General features: G+C 38.6%; 2 protein-coding genes across 2 annotated transcripts; one reads left to right on the forward strand and one right to left on the reverse strand.

Moving 5' to 3' along the window:
• Positions 1–633: 633 nt before the first annotated feature.
• LOC137743189 (UDP-glycosyltransferase 87A1-like) lies at positions 634–11,755 on the reverse strand. Its single transcript, XM_068483074.1, has 5 exons — positions 11,752–11,755; positions 11,376–11,444; positions 10,904–11,259; positions 6,961–6,967; positions 634–1,154 (listed from the first exon to the last, which is right to left on the reverse strand). The coding sequence occupies exons 1-5, from the start codon at positions 11,753–11,755 to the stop codon at positions 634–636; spliced, it is 957 nt and encodes a 318-aa protein (XP_068339175.1).
• Positions 11,756–12,605: 850 nt separating this feature from the next.
• On the forward strand, positions 12,606–15,220 carry LOC137741315 (UDP-glycosyltransferase 87A1-like). The gene is made up of 2 exons (XM_068481035.1): positions 12,606–13,187; positions 14,145–15,220. The coding sequence occupies exons 1-2, from the start codon at positions 12,695–12,697 to the stop codon at positions 15,044–15,046; spliced, it is 1,395 nt and encodes a 464-aa protein (XP_068337136.1). The 5' UTR covers positions 12,606–12,694; the 3' UTR covers positions 15,047–15,220.
• Positions 15,221–15,642: the final 422 nt, after the last annotated feature.

A 15,642-nucleotide genomic window follows, 5' to 3' on the forward strand; every position in this document is an offset into this window, starting at 1 on the left:
TTTGACTTTGACGACGATTTTGACCAAACTTTGAGAAGGAAGAGGATGGAGCTAGAACTTAACCCTCGAAGTTCTAGCTCAGAATCTGATTTTGAGGAGGAAGAAGAGGCCACGGCAAGAGAGGAAGAAGAAGCACAAGTCACAGCAGCGGACAATCGAACAATCAAGGAGCTTTCAGCCTCGGGAATGGACAATGCCGCACCCCTATGTATTCAATATCCTAGGGCAGCTCGAGATAAGACCGATGAGTTCGAATTTAAGTCTAGCTTGCTACACCACATTCCAAAGTACCATGGGTTACTGAAATTTGATCCAACGGCTACAAACAGAGAGCCGCTCTGAAAGTTATAATAATTATAGCCGTTGAATCAAATTTCAATGACCCAGATGCATTGATTAGTGGGTTTAGATCTTTTTGGATCCGGAGGGGATCCAGTTCCCCTAAATATGAACATCTTGAATACAATATCTTAAGTTTATAACATTTTTAGTACATGTAACACAACCAAACTGCAAAAGAAATGAACTCCTTACTCATATTGATACCTCCAGTTATAAGGTGTATATAGCCATTTGTCTCGAAACGCAAGCAATCATGTCTAAGAGCTACCACATTCATCAGCTTAATGGCAATTAATTATGTCCTTGTGAAATATCCTTAAGAAAAGCATCAAGGTTTCTATCAGATGAGCCACCATTAGCAATTGCACCTCGACAAACCTCTTGAAGTTGTTCGGCTCTTTCCCTCAAATCCTTCCCCTCCTCGCTTTCCACATCCATAAACTTTTTCACAAGTTCTGCAATTTCCTTGCTACTCACAAGAAGTTCGACCCCCACCTTCTTCACCTGGTATCCAATCCTCCAATCTTCCACAATCTGCTTACCATTGGGAATTTGATCCCAAGATACTGGGCAAGTAAGAATTGGAAGACCAGCATAAACAGCTTCCAAAGTTGAATTCCAACCACAATGCGACCAAAACCCGCCAATCGAATCGTGACACAACACCCTCAATTGATCACACCAAGGCACCACCAAACCCAAATCACCAACACAATCTCTCAACTCAGAAGCATCTCCACGAGCCACCCAAAAAACCCTAACACAACTACTTTTCACCTCAGTAGCAATTTCATCCATTTGGGATTTCGAAACTGATCGAAAACTTGTAGGAATCCTTTATTTGGACTCAACTAGTATTGATAATAGTGAGTCAGCATATTTGAAATTATAATTCAGTTGGGGTTTTTTAAATACGTGGAAAAACCATATCATACAATTGAGGAAGTTCATCCATAGTGCTTGTGGTTTGAAGCTCGTGTCAGTTTCACTACATGCACTGCGGAATTAGAGGCAACAGTGCAATAACCATCCTCCACGATAGATGGAAGTTGGGGAGCACTAACTCTATATAAAGGATTCCCTACTCATAGAGAACTTGTTCTTCGTATTTGGGACTATCACCATAAGAATATTAAGGTCTCTAGTGAGTAGAAGAGTCTCTTTGAAACACGACAATGTCTTCTGCAGGTTAGCTTCATCTATGTAATTAAAACTACGATGTGTTCTAGGGTTCAATGTTAGAAAATAATTGAATTATTCCTACATTTGGTATCAGAGCAAACTAACAAGCCTTGGAACCAATATGTTTGTGTTTAATTTTCTGTATGATGAGTTTTGCAATTTTAAATTCATATCATCATGCACTTTTTGCATTATTTAAGTTGTTTAAATTTATACACTTTATTATCTGGTGATGAGATTCATGCAACGTCCACATTTTTCTCAAAAGAAAATATGTATGAGCAGGCAAGCTATTTAAATCACGCATGGTGTCTTTGTTCAGCATAAACTCTTGTCCAAAGGCCTGAGATATACGCATGAAAAGATTATCCTTCAATGGCAGTCTGTACCTCTTGCTCATAAGTGTGGTACAAACATGCATTGGTTAGTTACTGACGATAATCAGTTGTCTTCTGCAGTGAATACTCCAGCCATGAATTCTCTTCGATTGAGCCTTTAAGTGGAAAAAATTTCAAGAAATGGAAACAAGACATCGAGATTGTCCTGGGCCTGATGGACCTCGATTTGGCACTGAGGCAGGAAAAGCCTGAACCACTCACTGATGTTTCAACCGTTGAACATAGGTTGAAACATGAGAAATGGGAGAAAGCTAATAGGATGTCATTGATGGTCATGAAAAGGACTATGAGTGAGACTCTGCGTGGAGGAATTGTTGCTGGTGACAAGGCCAAAGTCTTCCTGGGGGCAATTGAAGCAAAGTACAGGGAATCAGAGAAGGCTGAAATGGGGAATTTGATGACCACTCTCACCACACTTAAGTTTGATGAAAATAAGAGTGAGAGAGCACATTCTTAAACTGGTGGAAACTGCTTCAAAGCTTAAAGACTTGGAGGTGCCTGTGGACGATGCTTTTGTCGTTCATATGGCACTAAATTCACTGCCATCAAGTTTTGAGCAATTGAAGGTCTCCTACAACACTCAAAAGGAGAAATGGATACTAGATAATCTCATCTCGATCTGCGCTCAAGAGGAAGCAAGAATTAAGAAGAACCAAATGATCAACCATGTCAATTTCATGCAGGCAGATAGGGGTAAGAAACCTATGTATCAACATGGTAAGATTCCTAAGCCATTCAAATCTTATGATACTGCCATGAATGCCTCCTCCTAGGGGACCTGAGATGTCTAAGGAAAATATGGACAATGTCAAATGTTATTTTTGCAAAAGATATGGGCACATGAAGAAAGATTGTGATAAACGCAAGAATTGGAAAATTAAGAAAGGTATTTCTTTTGTTGAAATTTTTGTTTGTTTTGAAACTAATCTTGTTGAAGTCCCTCCAAATTCTTGGTGGTTTGACACTGGTTGTTCAGTGCATATCACCAATTCTTTGCAGGGGTTCACAAGAGGAACTACAACAACAAAAAATGAAGTTTTTCAAGTTTATGTTGGCAATGGAAATAAAGTGGCACTGGAGGCTATAGGGAGTCTAAAGTTGAAACTGTCAAGTGGTCATGTTTTAGAATTGTTTGATGTTTTATATGTACCTTCATTAAGAAGGAATTTAATTTCTGCATCTAAGCTCGTAAAATCTGGTTATGCTTTTGTTGGTGATAATGAAAGCATCAGAATTTCTATGAAAAATAATCCAAACGTTGTTGTTGGAATTTGCTTCTTGGTAAATGATCTTTGGCAGTTGTTGTGTTCCATTTTTCCCAATTCAAATTGCTTGAATGTTGAGAGCTTTTTGCCGAGTAAAAGATTGCAATCAAACGAATCATCTGCCATGTTGTGGCATAAACGATTAGGCCATATTTCAAAAGTCAGAATGGAAAGATTAATAAAGGACAACATATTGCCGACTTTGGACTTTGGTGATTTAAAGGATTGTATTGGTTGTTGCAAAGGTAAACTAACTAAAGTCAAGAAAAAGAGTTCAATAAGGAGTGAAAAGCTTTTGGAAGTAATCCATACAGACGTGTGTGGACCTTTCCCAATTAAAACTCTTTGTGGAAATATATATTTTGTGACTTTTATTGATGATTACTCAAGGTTCACATATCTTTATTTGATCAAAGATAAGACTTCAGTGTTTGAATGTTTTAAAATTTTTAAAACTGAAGTTGAGAATCAATTGGATTTGTCCATAAAAGTTTTAAGGTCAGATAGAGGAGGGGAATATTATGGCAGGTACACTGAGATTGGTCAGGCAAAGGGTCCTCTGGCAGTCTATCTGGATCAGTGTGGAATTCAAGCGCAGTTTACATCTCCAGGTACACCACAACAAAACGGTGTGGCTGAGAGAAGGAATAGGACTCTAATAGAGATGGTGAGGAGCATGATGAGTTGTGCAAAACTTCCACAATACTTGTGGGGAGAAGCTTTACAAATGGCAAACTATATCTTGAATAGAGTCCCAACAAAGGCTGTGAGTAAGACTCCTTATGAGGTATGGATAAGGCGTAAACCAAGTCTTAATCATTTGCATATCTGGGGGTGTCGTGCAGAAGCAAAAGTTTACAACCCAAGAGAAAAGAAATTAGACTCGAGGACAATTTCTTGTCATTTCGTGGGATTCCCTGCAAAGACCAAAGGGTATATATTTTATTCTACTGATTTTCCTATGAGAATCTTTGAGACTGGAGTTGCCAAGTTTATTGAAGAAAGGGAGTGCTCACTAGAACTAGACATTGAGGCATCAAGATTCAACCTTGAAGAAACTGGCAATGTATTGCCTGATAATAACATTGAATGGTTTGATAATGATGGAACTTATAGGACCCACATAATTGAAAATGATGGTGGAGTGATCAATATAACTCAGCAACAAATTGAGTTTAATATTGATAACTTTGATTATTCATTGAGTGGGGTAGGATCAGATTTTCATGCAGGGACCTCATCGCAACTCTTTGGTGGGTTACCTGAGCAACAAGTAACAATGGGGAATAGTGAGCAACCTGACATTGGAACTTCATCACAACCCACAAGTGAATTAATTGAGCCACAAGCCATAGCGGAAAGAAGGGTATTACCTGTTGAATAAGAAGAGTATCCAAGATAACTCTAATGATCCCAAGAAGAAGAAAATAGAGCACTCTCTTAAAGAAAGCTCACAAAACAAACTAATTAGCAAAGCTTTTCTTATTTAGCTCTAGGCTTTGTTTTTCCTTGGATGATATACAATGCTTGGGGACTTGGGTATTTATAGCAAACCAAATGAAAGCTACACCACACACTTACTTCACCTACAACATCCACCTACTTCACCTACAACCTCCACTTACTTCACCAACCTCACACACTTACTTCACCTACAACATCCACCTACTTCACCTACAATTGACATTGATTCTCAACACTCCCCCTCAATGTCAGCTCTCATTCTTTGCACTGTGCTGAGCAGACAGCGAAAATTTTCGAGCTTGCCTGTACTTAAACTTTTTGTGAACAAGTCCGCAACTTGATCATTCGTCTTGACCTGTCTCATCTCAATCTCTTCTTGTAGAACCTTTTCTCTGATAAAGTGGTAGTGCACTTCCACATGTTTAGTTCTTGCATGAAAGACTGGATTTTCCGCTAAGCGAATGGCCGATTGGTTATCACAGTACAATGGTACTGGATAATCTACTGGTTGATGTAGATCACTCATCAACTGTATTAGCCATGCATTCTCTTGAGCTGCCATTGCTGCTGCTCTATACTCTGCTTCTGTGGTTGACAAAGATATTGTTGGTTGTCTCTTGCTACACCAAGAGATGGTTCCAGAACCAAGCTTAAACACATACCCAGTTGTTGATCTCCTGGTGTCATGATCTCCCGCATAGTCAGCATCACAGTAACCAACTAACTTGCAGTCTTCACCTTTCTTGTACAAAAGACCATAATCAATTGTACTCTTCACATATCTCAGTATTCGTCGAACTGCTTCCAAGTGAGGCTTCTTTGGATTTTGCATGTACCGACTCATCACACCAACTGCATAAGAAATGTCAGGTCGAGTCAAGGTTAAGTAGATCAGACTACTTACCAATTGTCGATACATCGTCGCATCTTCCAAATCTTTTCCTTCATGTGCACTCATTTTGACATTTGGCTCCATCGGCGTAGAGATTAGCTTGCATTTGAGCATTCCGAACCTTTTCAATAAATCTTTGGAATACTTCTGTTGACAGAGAAATATTCCTTCTTGTGTGCGATCAACCTCTAGACCAAGGAAATGCTTGAGTTGACCAAGTTCCTTCATCTGGAAACGGACTGATAAATTCTCCTTCGTCTGAAGAATTTCTGCCTCATCATCACCGGTTATGATTAAGTCATCCACATACACTAGCACAATAGCTAGCTTTCCTTCATTGGCTTTGACAAACAAGCTGGAATCTGCAGGTGTTATTGAATAACCACTTTGTGTTAGAAATTCAGCAATCTTACCATACCACGCCCTGGGTGCTTGTTTCAATCCGTAGAGTGCTTTCCGCAGTTTACACACATATTCAGGATGATCTTGGTTCTGAAATCCCATTGGTTGGATCATGTAGATCTCCCGATCCAGCTCTCCATGAAGAAAAGCATTCTTCACATCCATCTGCCACAGATTCCAGTCTTTGTTGGCTGCAAGTGCAAGTAAGACTCGTACTGTTGTAAGCTTCGCCACTGGACTAAACGTTTCATCATAGTCTAGTCCGTACTGTTGAGAGAAACCACGAGCTACCAATCGTGCCTTGTACCTCTCGATTGACCCATCTGGACGACGCTTTATCTTGTAAACCCACTTGCAGGATATGGGTTTCACATCTCTTGACTTTGGCACGAGATCCCAAGTCTGATTTTGCTGAAGTGCATCAAGCTCTTCTTTCGTAGTTGTCATCCACTCAAAACTCTGCGATGCTTCTTCGAACGTCTCAGGTTCTGTTGCAGTTGTTTCTTCAATTATGGCTGCATTGGCGTATTTAGGATTTTGCTTCCTGATTCTTGTTGACCTCCTTAGTTGTGATTGTGGAGTTAATACTTCCACTTCACTAGGTCTATCTTCTTTTGGTTGTTGATATATGTCAGCTTGGCAAGGGTTTTGGGGCACTGCTTGCTCAACATCATCACCATCAAGCGAATCTTCAGACTCATCAGGTCTCGACTGGATTCGAACAATTTGCTCCCCCATCTTTTGCTGCAACTTATCTTCTATCTCTCTTGAATCAGGCAACACTTCATTTTCTGAGCACCACCAAGAAGATGCTTCAGTATCCCATTCTTCATCCATAGCTAGATATGCTACGGCGTCCCAATCATCTTCACTTTTCTTCTCTAAGTTGGCGACGTTACTCTCTGCAGGCCTTTTGAACCAGCAATCCTTCGCCATGTGACCATTCTTTCCACAATTGTAACATTTGCCCTCAAATCTTTTATTATTCTGGGACTGACCACGGTTGCCGTGATACTTCGGAGCTCCCCCTGGCCGAGAACTCCCTCCTCCTTGATGACCTTTTTCCTTGTCACCATTTCTTTTAGATCCACCACCAGCACGCTGCTTAAAGCTGCCTTTACTTTTGGTGCAGAGCGCTTCCTCCTCACCTTTTAACGAGACCCCTCCCATTTGCTTTGCCAAAGCTTCTTGATCGGCAAGCAAATTCTCAAACTCAACAAGCGATGGTTGTGTCGGCCATCCTTGTATAGCGGCAATGAACCCTCGATATTCGGGTCTCAAACCATGGATAATTATTCTCTTCATCCTGGTTTCCCCAATAGGAGCTGTTGGATCTAATTCTGAAATTTCGCGGCATATCGACTTCACCTTGTGAAAGTACTGGGCAATCGTCATGTCGCGTTGTACCATCGATAGCAGCTCATTCTCGAGAAGTTGCAATTTTGTATCGTTCCTCTTCGAAAAGAGTGTAACAAAAGTGTCCCATGCTTCCTTTGGCGTTTTAGCATCCCGAATGTGCTCCAACATTTCTTCTTCTATTGTGGTCTTTAAGGGAAACATTGATTTGCCTGCTTTAATTTTCCACTTCCGCAAGACGCCGTTAACATCTTCCGCTGCCGGTTGTGTAACTTCACTACCACTGACAACCTCCCACAAGTCTTGACCTTGAAGGTAAGACTCTATACACGTTGCCCACGTGTTATAGTTTTGGTTGTTGAGCTTCTTGATTCCTCCAACAACTTGAAGATCACCCATCGTATCGGCAAGACTTTGACTACATCGAACAAGCTTGAGTGACTACCGTGCAGAGTAATACACTACTCTCGACACAAAGAAGCTCCTTCTCAAGGTTTGTGATAACCCCAGCAATAATCTCAAGAAATTTTTTCTGATGTGGAAGATCAGTCAAAACTGCAACCACAGAGCATACTCGGAATTTCAAGAGACTTTACAACCAATGCTCTACCAAGAACGATCCCTGACCGACTTGGCTCTGATACCAATTGTTGAATAAGAAGAGTATCCAAGATAACTCTAATGATCCCAAGAAGAAGAAAATAGAGCACTCTCTTAAAGAAAGCTCACAAAACAAACTAATTAGCAAAGCTTTTCTTATTTAGCTCTAGGCTTTGTTTTTCCTTGGATGATATACAATGCTTGGGGACTTGGGTATTTATAGCAAACCAAATGAAAGCTACACCACACACTTACTTCACCTACAACATCCACCTACTTCACCTACAACCTCCACTTACTTCACCAACCTCACACACTTACTTCACCTACAACATCCACCTACTTCACCTACAATTGACATTGATTCTCAACATTACCAGCAAGAACAAGAAAGTCAGCCATCTCAAGTGACTACTTGGTGTATCTTCAGGAAATAGAAATGTGTGAAGGCATGCAAGATGATCCAATGACATTTTATGAAGCAATGGAGACCCAACAGTCCAACTATTGGAGAGAAGCAATGATTGATGAACTAAGGTCCATGCAAACTAATAACATGTGGAACTTGGCGGAAGCACCATTGAATGTCAAGCCAATTGGCTGCAAATGGGTCTTCAAGACCAAAAAAGATTTGAATGGTAAAATGGAGAGGTATAAAGCGAGACTTGTAGCTAAAGGTTTCACACAAACAGAAGGGATCGACTCTTCTGAAACTTTTTCCCCAGTTTCTATGAAAGACAGCTTGAGGATCATTTTGTCATTGGTTGCACATTACGATCTTGAGCTCCATCAAATGGATGTCAAGACAGCTTTCCTTAATGGAGAGTTGGAAGAGGAGATTTATATGCAACAACCTTTGGGATTCGTAAGAGAAGGACATGAGAATATGGTTTGTAAGTTAAACAAATCCATATACGGTTTAAGCAAGCATCAAGACAGTGGTTTATGAAGTTTGATCAAAAAGTCACTGCCATGGGTTTCATTGAGAACAAAATTGACGACTGCATATATGTTAAGGTATGTGGTTCGAAATTTGTTTTTCTCATTTTGTACGTGGATGATATACTTCTAGCTAGTAATTGCATGAATATGTTGTTGGAGACAAAAAGGTTGTTATCTAAAACCTTTGAAATGAAGGATATGGGGAATGCTTCTTTTGTTCTGGGCATTGAAATTGTGAGAGACAGATTGAAAAAATTATTGGGGCTTTCACAGAAGTCTTATATTGAAAAGGTGCACCAACGGTTCAACACGCAACATTGTTCGAATGGAGAAGTACCAAAGGGGAAAGGAGACAGGCTCAATAAATCTCAATGCCCAAAGAATGAACTGGAGAAACATGGAATGTCAACAAAACCATATGCTTCATTGGTGGGAAGCCTTATGTATGCACAAGTTTGTACAAGGCCTGATTTAGCCCTTGCAATTAGTGTATTGGGGAGGTACCAAGCTAATCCAGGGGAACAACATTGGGTTGCAGCTAAGAAGGTCTTGAGATATTTACAAAGAACAAAATCCTACATGTTGGTTTATAGGAGAGTGGAGAACCTTGAACTAGTAGGATACACGGACTCCGATTTTGCAGGATGTTTGGATGATAGGAAATCCACGAGTGGTTATGTATTCACACTTGGAAGTGCAGCAGTATCCTGGAAAAGTGTTAAACAAAAGGCTTTGGCAACCTCAACTATGGAAGCTGAGTTCATAGCTTTATTTGAAGCAACGAAGAAAGGGTTGTGGTTGAAAAATCTTATTACTTTCATGAGATTGGTGGACTCAATTTCAAGACCTTTGGTTATCTATTGTGACAATAAAGCAGCTGTATTTTTCTCCAAGAATAATAAGAAATCTGAGGCAACACGCTTGATGGATGTCAAATATCTATCTGTAAAGGAGCATGTGAAGAAAGGTGACATATTAGTGGAGCACATTGATACCAAAAGGATGATTGCTGATCCTTTAACAAAGCCTTTAGCAGTGGGAGTGTTTAAAGAACACATCACAAGCATGGGGTTATATGAAAGCTTTGATTCAGCTGGTATGTGGGAGTGAAAAGAATGTTGCTGGATAAATCATGATCACTGACATGTAGGTGTCGCTGCAAATTATGTTTCGAATTTCTTTCAAGCTTATGTATTAATTATTATTTATACTGCATGTACAGACTTATTTGAAGCACTAAATGCATGTGATCGATGTTTGTTCCAAAGAACACATTGTATAAGTTTGTTATGTACAAGAAGCTGGAACTGGATTTGAAGTTCAGTTGTTCGAAGCAAGAGTGTGATAATTGTAGTGCATAAAATGATATGGATTGAACATATATGTATATGCCATTGACATCATACATTAGGACTTGCTAAAAACGTGATTTAAGGGTGCATGCAGTTCTTTACTTGCATTGTTTTCTGGAGTTCATTTTTAAATAGGACTGTTGGTAGATGTGCATAAGATATGGATTGCATGAAATAAAATAAAAAAACTCATTGTGATCACTTAAGGGTGACTTATAATTGAATATGTTGATTCAAATCCAAAGACTAGTGAAGTCCAAGTGGGAGAATGTAGGAATCCTTTATTTGGACTCAACTAGTATTGATAATAGTGAGTTAGCATATTTGAAATTATAAGTCAGTTGGGGTTTTTTAAATACGTGGAAAAACCATATCATACAATGGAGGAAGTTCATCCATAGTGCTTGTGGTTTGAAGCACGTGTCAGTTTCACTACATGCACTGCGGAATTAGAGGCAACGGTGCAATAACCATCGTCCACGATAGATGGAAGTTGGGGAGCACTAACTCTATATAAAGGATTCCCTACTCACAGAGAACTTGTTCTTTGTATTTGGGACTATCACCATAAGAATATTAAGGTCTCTAGTGAGTAGAACAGTCTCTTTAAAACACGACAATGTCTTCTGCAGGTTAGCTTCATCTATGTAATTAAAACTACGATGTGTTCTAGGGTTCAATGTTAGAAAATAATTGAATTATTCCTACAAAACTGCCCATGGAGATGTACAAAACTGACTTTTTGGGTTGAGAATCTAGCCAATGCAGATAATCCATGTCGTTTTGATTAGTGGTAAGTGTTTTCGAAAGTTCAAAGTGAGGTACGGATGGGCCAATAGGGTAGATAGGGAAAGCAAACTTGGCTTTCAAGGCTTCAAAGACTGGCGGATCAAGCTCGTAGACTGAAGTGAACAGAAGATACTGTGCTTTCTCTACAGCTTGAGAAACTGCTTCAAGGACCTTGGGGACGACATTTTGATGGTCTGCCAAAAACGCTGGGGGTAGATCTGCAACGCTTGTGGTGCTGACTCCAGGGATGTATTCTACTATCTCATCTCCACGCTCTGTAAATTTCACATAACATTTTACATCGTACAACATTATTATATTGTATATTAGCAAAAACAAAAAACGATTCCATCCAACAAAAGATTCAGGAAAAAGAATAAAAATTATATACCTTGTTGATAAAGAGCTTGCAAAGCCGCATATAAAAACTGGAAAATTCGAGCAACAACTTTTGCTGCAACTAAAAATCAAAGCAGATCAGAAAAGTACACCCAAAGCTTGAAAAAAATTAAATCACACACAATCAGAAAAATAGAAAATTCACCAGTAAACGTTTGATCGTATCCTTAACTTTTCCTGAAATCAAAAATCAAAACACATCAGAGAACCACACATAAACCACGAAAAAAAAAAAAATTAAAATCCCATGTGGCAAGAAAACCAAATAAGTCACCAAAGAACTTTAGATCGCATATCACACAATAATGTTATTGTTAACATCCTATTCAGTCCTATAAAATCAGAAAAAGAAAATTTGCACAGAAAACCCATTTTGATATTCATATTTAATTATAAACTCACATCATGTGGCATTTTTCAGATGCAGGAAAAAAGAAGAACAAATGAATTCCCACGAATGTAACTCTTAAAAAATAAAAAAAATAAAAAAAATTAATTCTACAAAAAAACCCAAAAGCAAGCAAGCAACCAAAGTTTCTCACCTTAAGCACAAATGTCTTCCAAAGCTACAGATAAAAGTTCCAGAAAAATAAAAACCTGAATCCCCTGAAATTCAAAAGAAAACCTGATTATACACCCACATGCAAAACCCGATGGCACAAAAAATAAAAATAAAAAAAAACCAAAAATGAGAAGAGAAACAATTTCAACAGAAATCCATTTGTCAAGACCCACAACACAACCTAACTAAAAAACTCACGGATTAAAAGTTTCTCCCCAAAAACCCCATCTCTGTCATCAAACGAAAACTCCGAAAGCAACAACCCATTTAAAATTGAACCCCAAAAAAAGTAAAAGCTTCTAACATCTAAAATTGAACAGAACACAATCCATACAATTGCATAAAAAAGTTGTAGATGCAATATTAGAAGAACTCACCACAAAACTATCCACTTCGAGACCAACAGAGGCAGAGAGAGGAGAGAGCAGACGGCCACGAAAGAAGAGAAGCAAAAGAAATGGGAAAAAATAAAAGGACCAAAAGCAGTGAAAAGGAATCACTGCAAAAAGCAGGAAAGAAAAGGAACCAGACAAAAATGTTGAAGGGCAAAGTTGAAATAACCAAAAAGAAGCAGGGGCAAAAAGGGAAGCACACTGCCCTGAAACAGTTCCACCCGAGTTTGGGTTTTATTATATATAGAATATAAGAAGGGATAGCAATAGCTTCAAAGCTTCAATCTTCAGCAATAGCTTCAAAGTTTTAATCTTCAATCTTCAGTCTTCAATATTCAATCTTCAAACAAGGGAGAAATGGACATAGCGGAAGTTGAGACAATCATAATCTGCCACGTGGTGGCTTTGCCTTATCCGGGAAGAGGCCACATCAACCCCATGATGAACCTCTGCAAGCTACTTTCTTCAAAAAACCCTCAACTCCTCATCACCTTCGTCGTCACCGAAGAGTGGTACGGGTTCATCGAATCCGACCCAAAACCCGACAACATCCGATTAGCCACCATACCCAATGTCATACCCTCCGAGCACAGTCGCGCTAAAGATTTTGCCGCGTTTTTGGAAGCTGTGTGGACCAAGATGGAGGCTCCGGTTGAGCAGCTTCTGGATGAGCTCGAGCAGCCGGTGACCGCTATAATTGCTGATACCTTCCTTGTTTGGGCACTGAGGGTCGGGAGTAGAAGGAATATTCTCGTGGCTTCGCTTTGGACTCCGTCGCCGACGATGTTCTCAATGTTGCATCACTTTGAGCTGTTGAAAGAAAATGGTCACTTCCCTCTTGATGTCTCTGGTGCGTGTACACTTACCGGAATCATTATTGTAGTATTTCCTAAAGTTACTTTAGCATATTTAATAATTCAAAATTCAAAATTATTAAATATTTAATTAAATTCTTTTAATAAAAAAATATAATAACTGAGAATGATTACGAACTCTGTAATGTTAAATGCTGTCACTTCCACTTGCCAAAAGGATAAAGCACGTGGCGTGTATTATTTGGGGGTGTTAGAGACTTTTGAGATGAATTTGTTCTTTATTAACAATTTTGCACTTGAAAGCTCAAAATTGACCATGACCTATGAATTTTATATGCCTTGGTCTTTTATTTGTAAGTTGTGAATTTGTTTGATCGTGGTTGCAGATATAGTGTAGTTTTTATTTTTTTTGAATCTGAATAGATGAATAACTGTGATTCGTTATCAATTATACCCCTTTGAAAAAAACATTAGATTATTCCTTAGCCTAAGACAATATATTATATTTTAGAGAATATTAATAAAACATTTATGCTACTGTTTATTTTTAACGTTAATGATATTTTTACCTTGAAAAATCATTCTTGATACTATTCACTTACACCTTTATTTTGTCATTTTAATTAAAACTAAAGTTTTTGACGACTTTTTATTAGTTTTTCTTATATTATTTTATTCATATACTTAAGACACTTAATATTTTATTCATATACCAGAAATAATTGTATCAGTTTGAATAAATTGCGTACAGCCTTTCTCTAATTTATAAACAAGTTGATGTATTTGCGAGCTTAAGATATTCTTATGAACAATTTGTATTAGTTAATTTAGTTATTCTCAACTGTAGTATAGCAGATACTTTTCTTATATGTATGCTCTATAATTTTGAGGATCTTAAATTTTAAGGTTTTGGAAAAGAAAAAACATTTTTTCTTTGTTAATATACAATATAATAATGTTGTACGATGTAAAATGTTATGTGAAAATTACAGAGCGTGGAGATGAGACGATAGAATACATTCCTGGAGTCAGCACCACAAGCGTTGCAGATCTACCCCCAGCGTTTTTTGCAGACCATCAAAATGTCTTCCCCAAGGTCCTTGAAGCAGTTTCTCAAGCAGTAGAGAAAGCACAGTATCTTTTGTTCACTTCAGTCTACGAGCTTGATCCGCAAGTCTTCGAAGCCTTGAAAGCCAAGTTTGCTTTCCCTATCTACCCTATTGGCCCATCCATACCTTACTTTGAACTTTCAAAAACTCTTCCCACTAATCAAAACGACATCGATTATCTGCATTGGCTAGATTCTCAACCCAAAAAGTCAGTTTTGTACATCTCCATGGGAAGTTTCCGATCAGTTTCGAAATCCCAAATGGATGAAATTGCTGCTGGGGTGAAAAGTAGTTGTGTTAGGGTTTTTTGGGTGGCTCGTGGAGATGCTTCTGAGTTGAGAGATTGTGTTGGTGATTTGGGTTTGGTGGTGCCTTGGTGTGATCAATTGAGGGTGTTGTGTCACGATTCGATTGGTGGGTTTTGGTCGCATTGTGGTTGGAATTCAACTTTGGAAGCTGTTTATGCTGGTCTTCCAATTCTTACTTGTCCAATATCTTGGGATCAAATTCCCAATGGTAAGCAGATTGTGGAAGATTGGAGGATTGGATACCGGGTGAAGAAGAAGGTGGGGGTCGAACTTCTTGTGAGTAGCAAGGAAATTGCAGAACTTGTGAAAAAGTTTATGGATGTGGAAAGCGAGGAGGGGAAGGATTTGAGGGAAAGAGCCAAACAACTTCAAGAGGTTTGTCGAGGTGCAATTGCTAATGGTGGCTCATCTGATAGAAACCTTGATGCTTTTCTTAAGGATATTTCACAAGGACATAATTTATTGCCATTAAGCTGATGAATGTGGTAGCTCTTAGACAAGATTGCTTGCGTTTCGAGACAAATGGCTATATACAACTTATAACTGGAGGTATTAATATGAGTGAGGAGTTCATTTCTTTTGCAGTTTGGTTGTGTTATATGTACTAAAAATGTTATAAACTTAAGATATTGTATTCAAGATGTTCATATTTTGGGGAACTGGATCCCCTCCGGATCCAAAAAGATCTGAACCCACTAATCAATGCATTCGAGTCATTGAAATTTGATTCAACGGCTACAATTATTATAACTTTCAGAGCAGCTCTCTGTTTGTAGCCGTTGAATCAAATTTCAATAACCCGAATGCATTGATTAGTGTGCTCCCTTAAATCCATAGAGGATCCAGTTACATATTTGGGATAGGTATTGTTTTATCTACTGCTCTTAAAAACGCTTTTCTTATTTAATTGTATCGAGAATGGATATACTAAGTACTGATTTGGTATTGAGGTGCTTTTATAAAAAGTAGGTATAAAAAAAAACTAAGCTCAAAAAGGTATTTGGTAAACACTTAAAACAACTTATATTCAGAGCGGCTCTCTGTTTTTAATCATTGGATCAAATTTCAATAAC

This window comes from Pyrus communis, chromosome 8 (genome assembly GCF_963583255.1).
Source record: "Pyrus communis chromosome 8, drPyrComm1.1, whole genome shotgun sequence".
In the NCBI taxonomy this organism is placed as follows: Eukaryota; Viridiplantae; Streptophyta; class Magnoliopsida; order Rosales; family Rosaceae; genus Pyrus; species Pyrus communis.

Bases quoted from the DNA above. Each gene is read 5' to 3' on its own strand.
- LOC137741315 (XM_068481035.1), top strand. From the start codon at position 12,695: ATGGACATAGCGGAAGTTGAGACAATCATAATCTGCCACGTGGTGGCT. The intron at 13,188-14,144 runs GTGCGTGTACAC...TGAAAATTACAG, and splicing joins CTTCCCTCTTGATGTCTCTG to AGCGTGGAGATGAGACGATA.
- LOC137743189 (XM_068483074.1), bottom strand. The intron at 11,260-11,375 runs GTATATAATTTT...TGAAATTTACAG, and splicing joins GCAAGCTCTTTATCAACAAG to AGCGTGGAGATGAGATAGTA.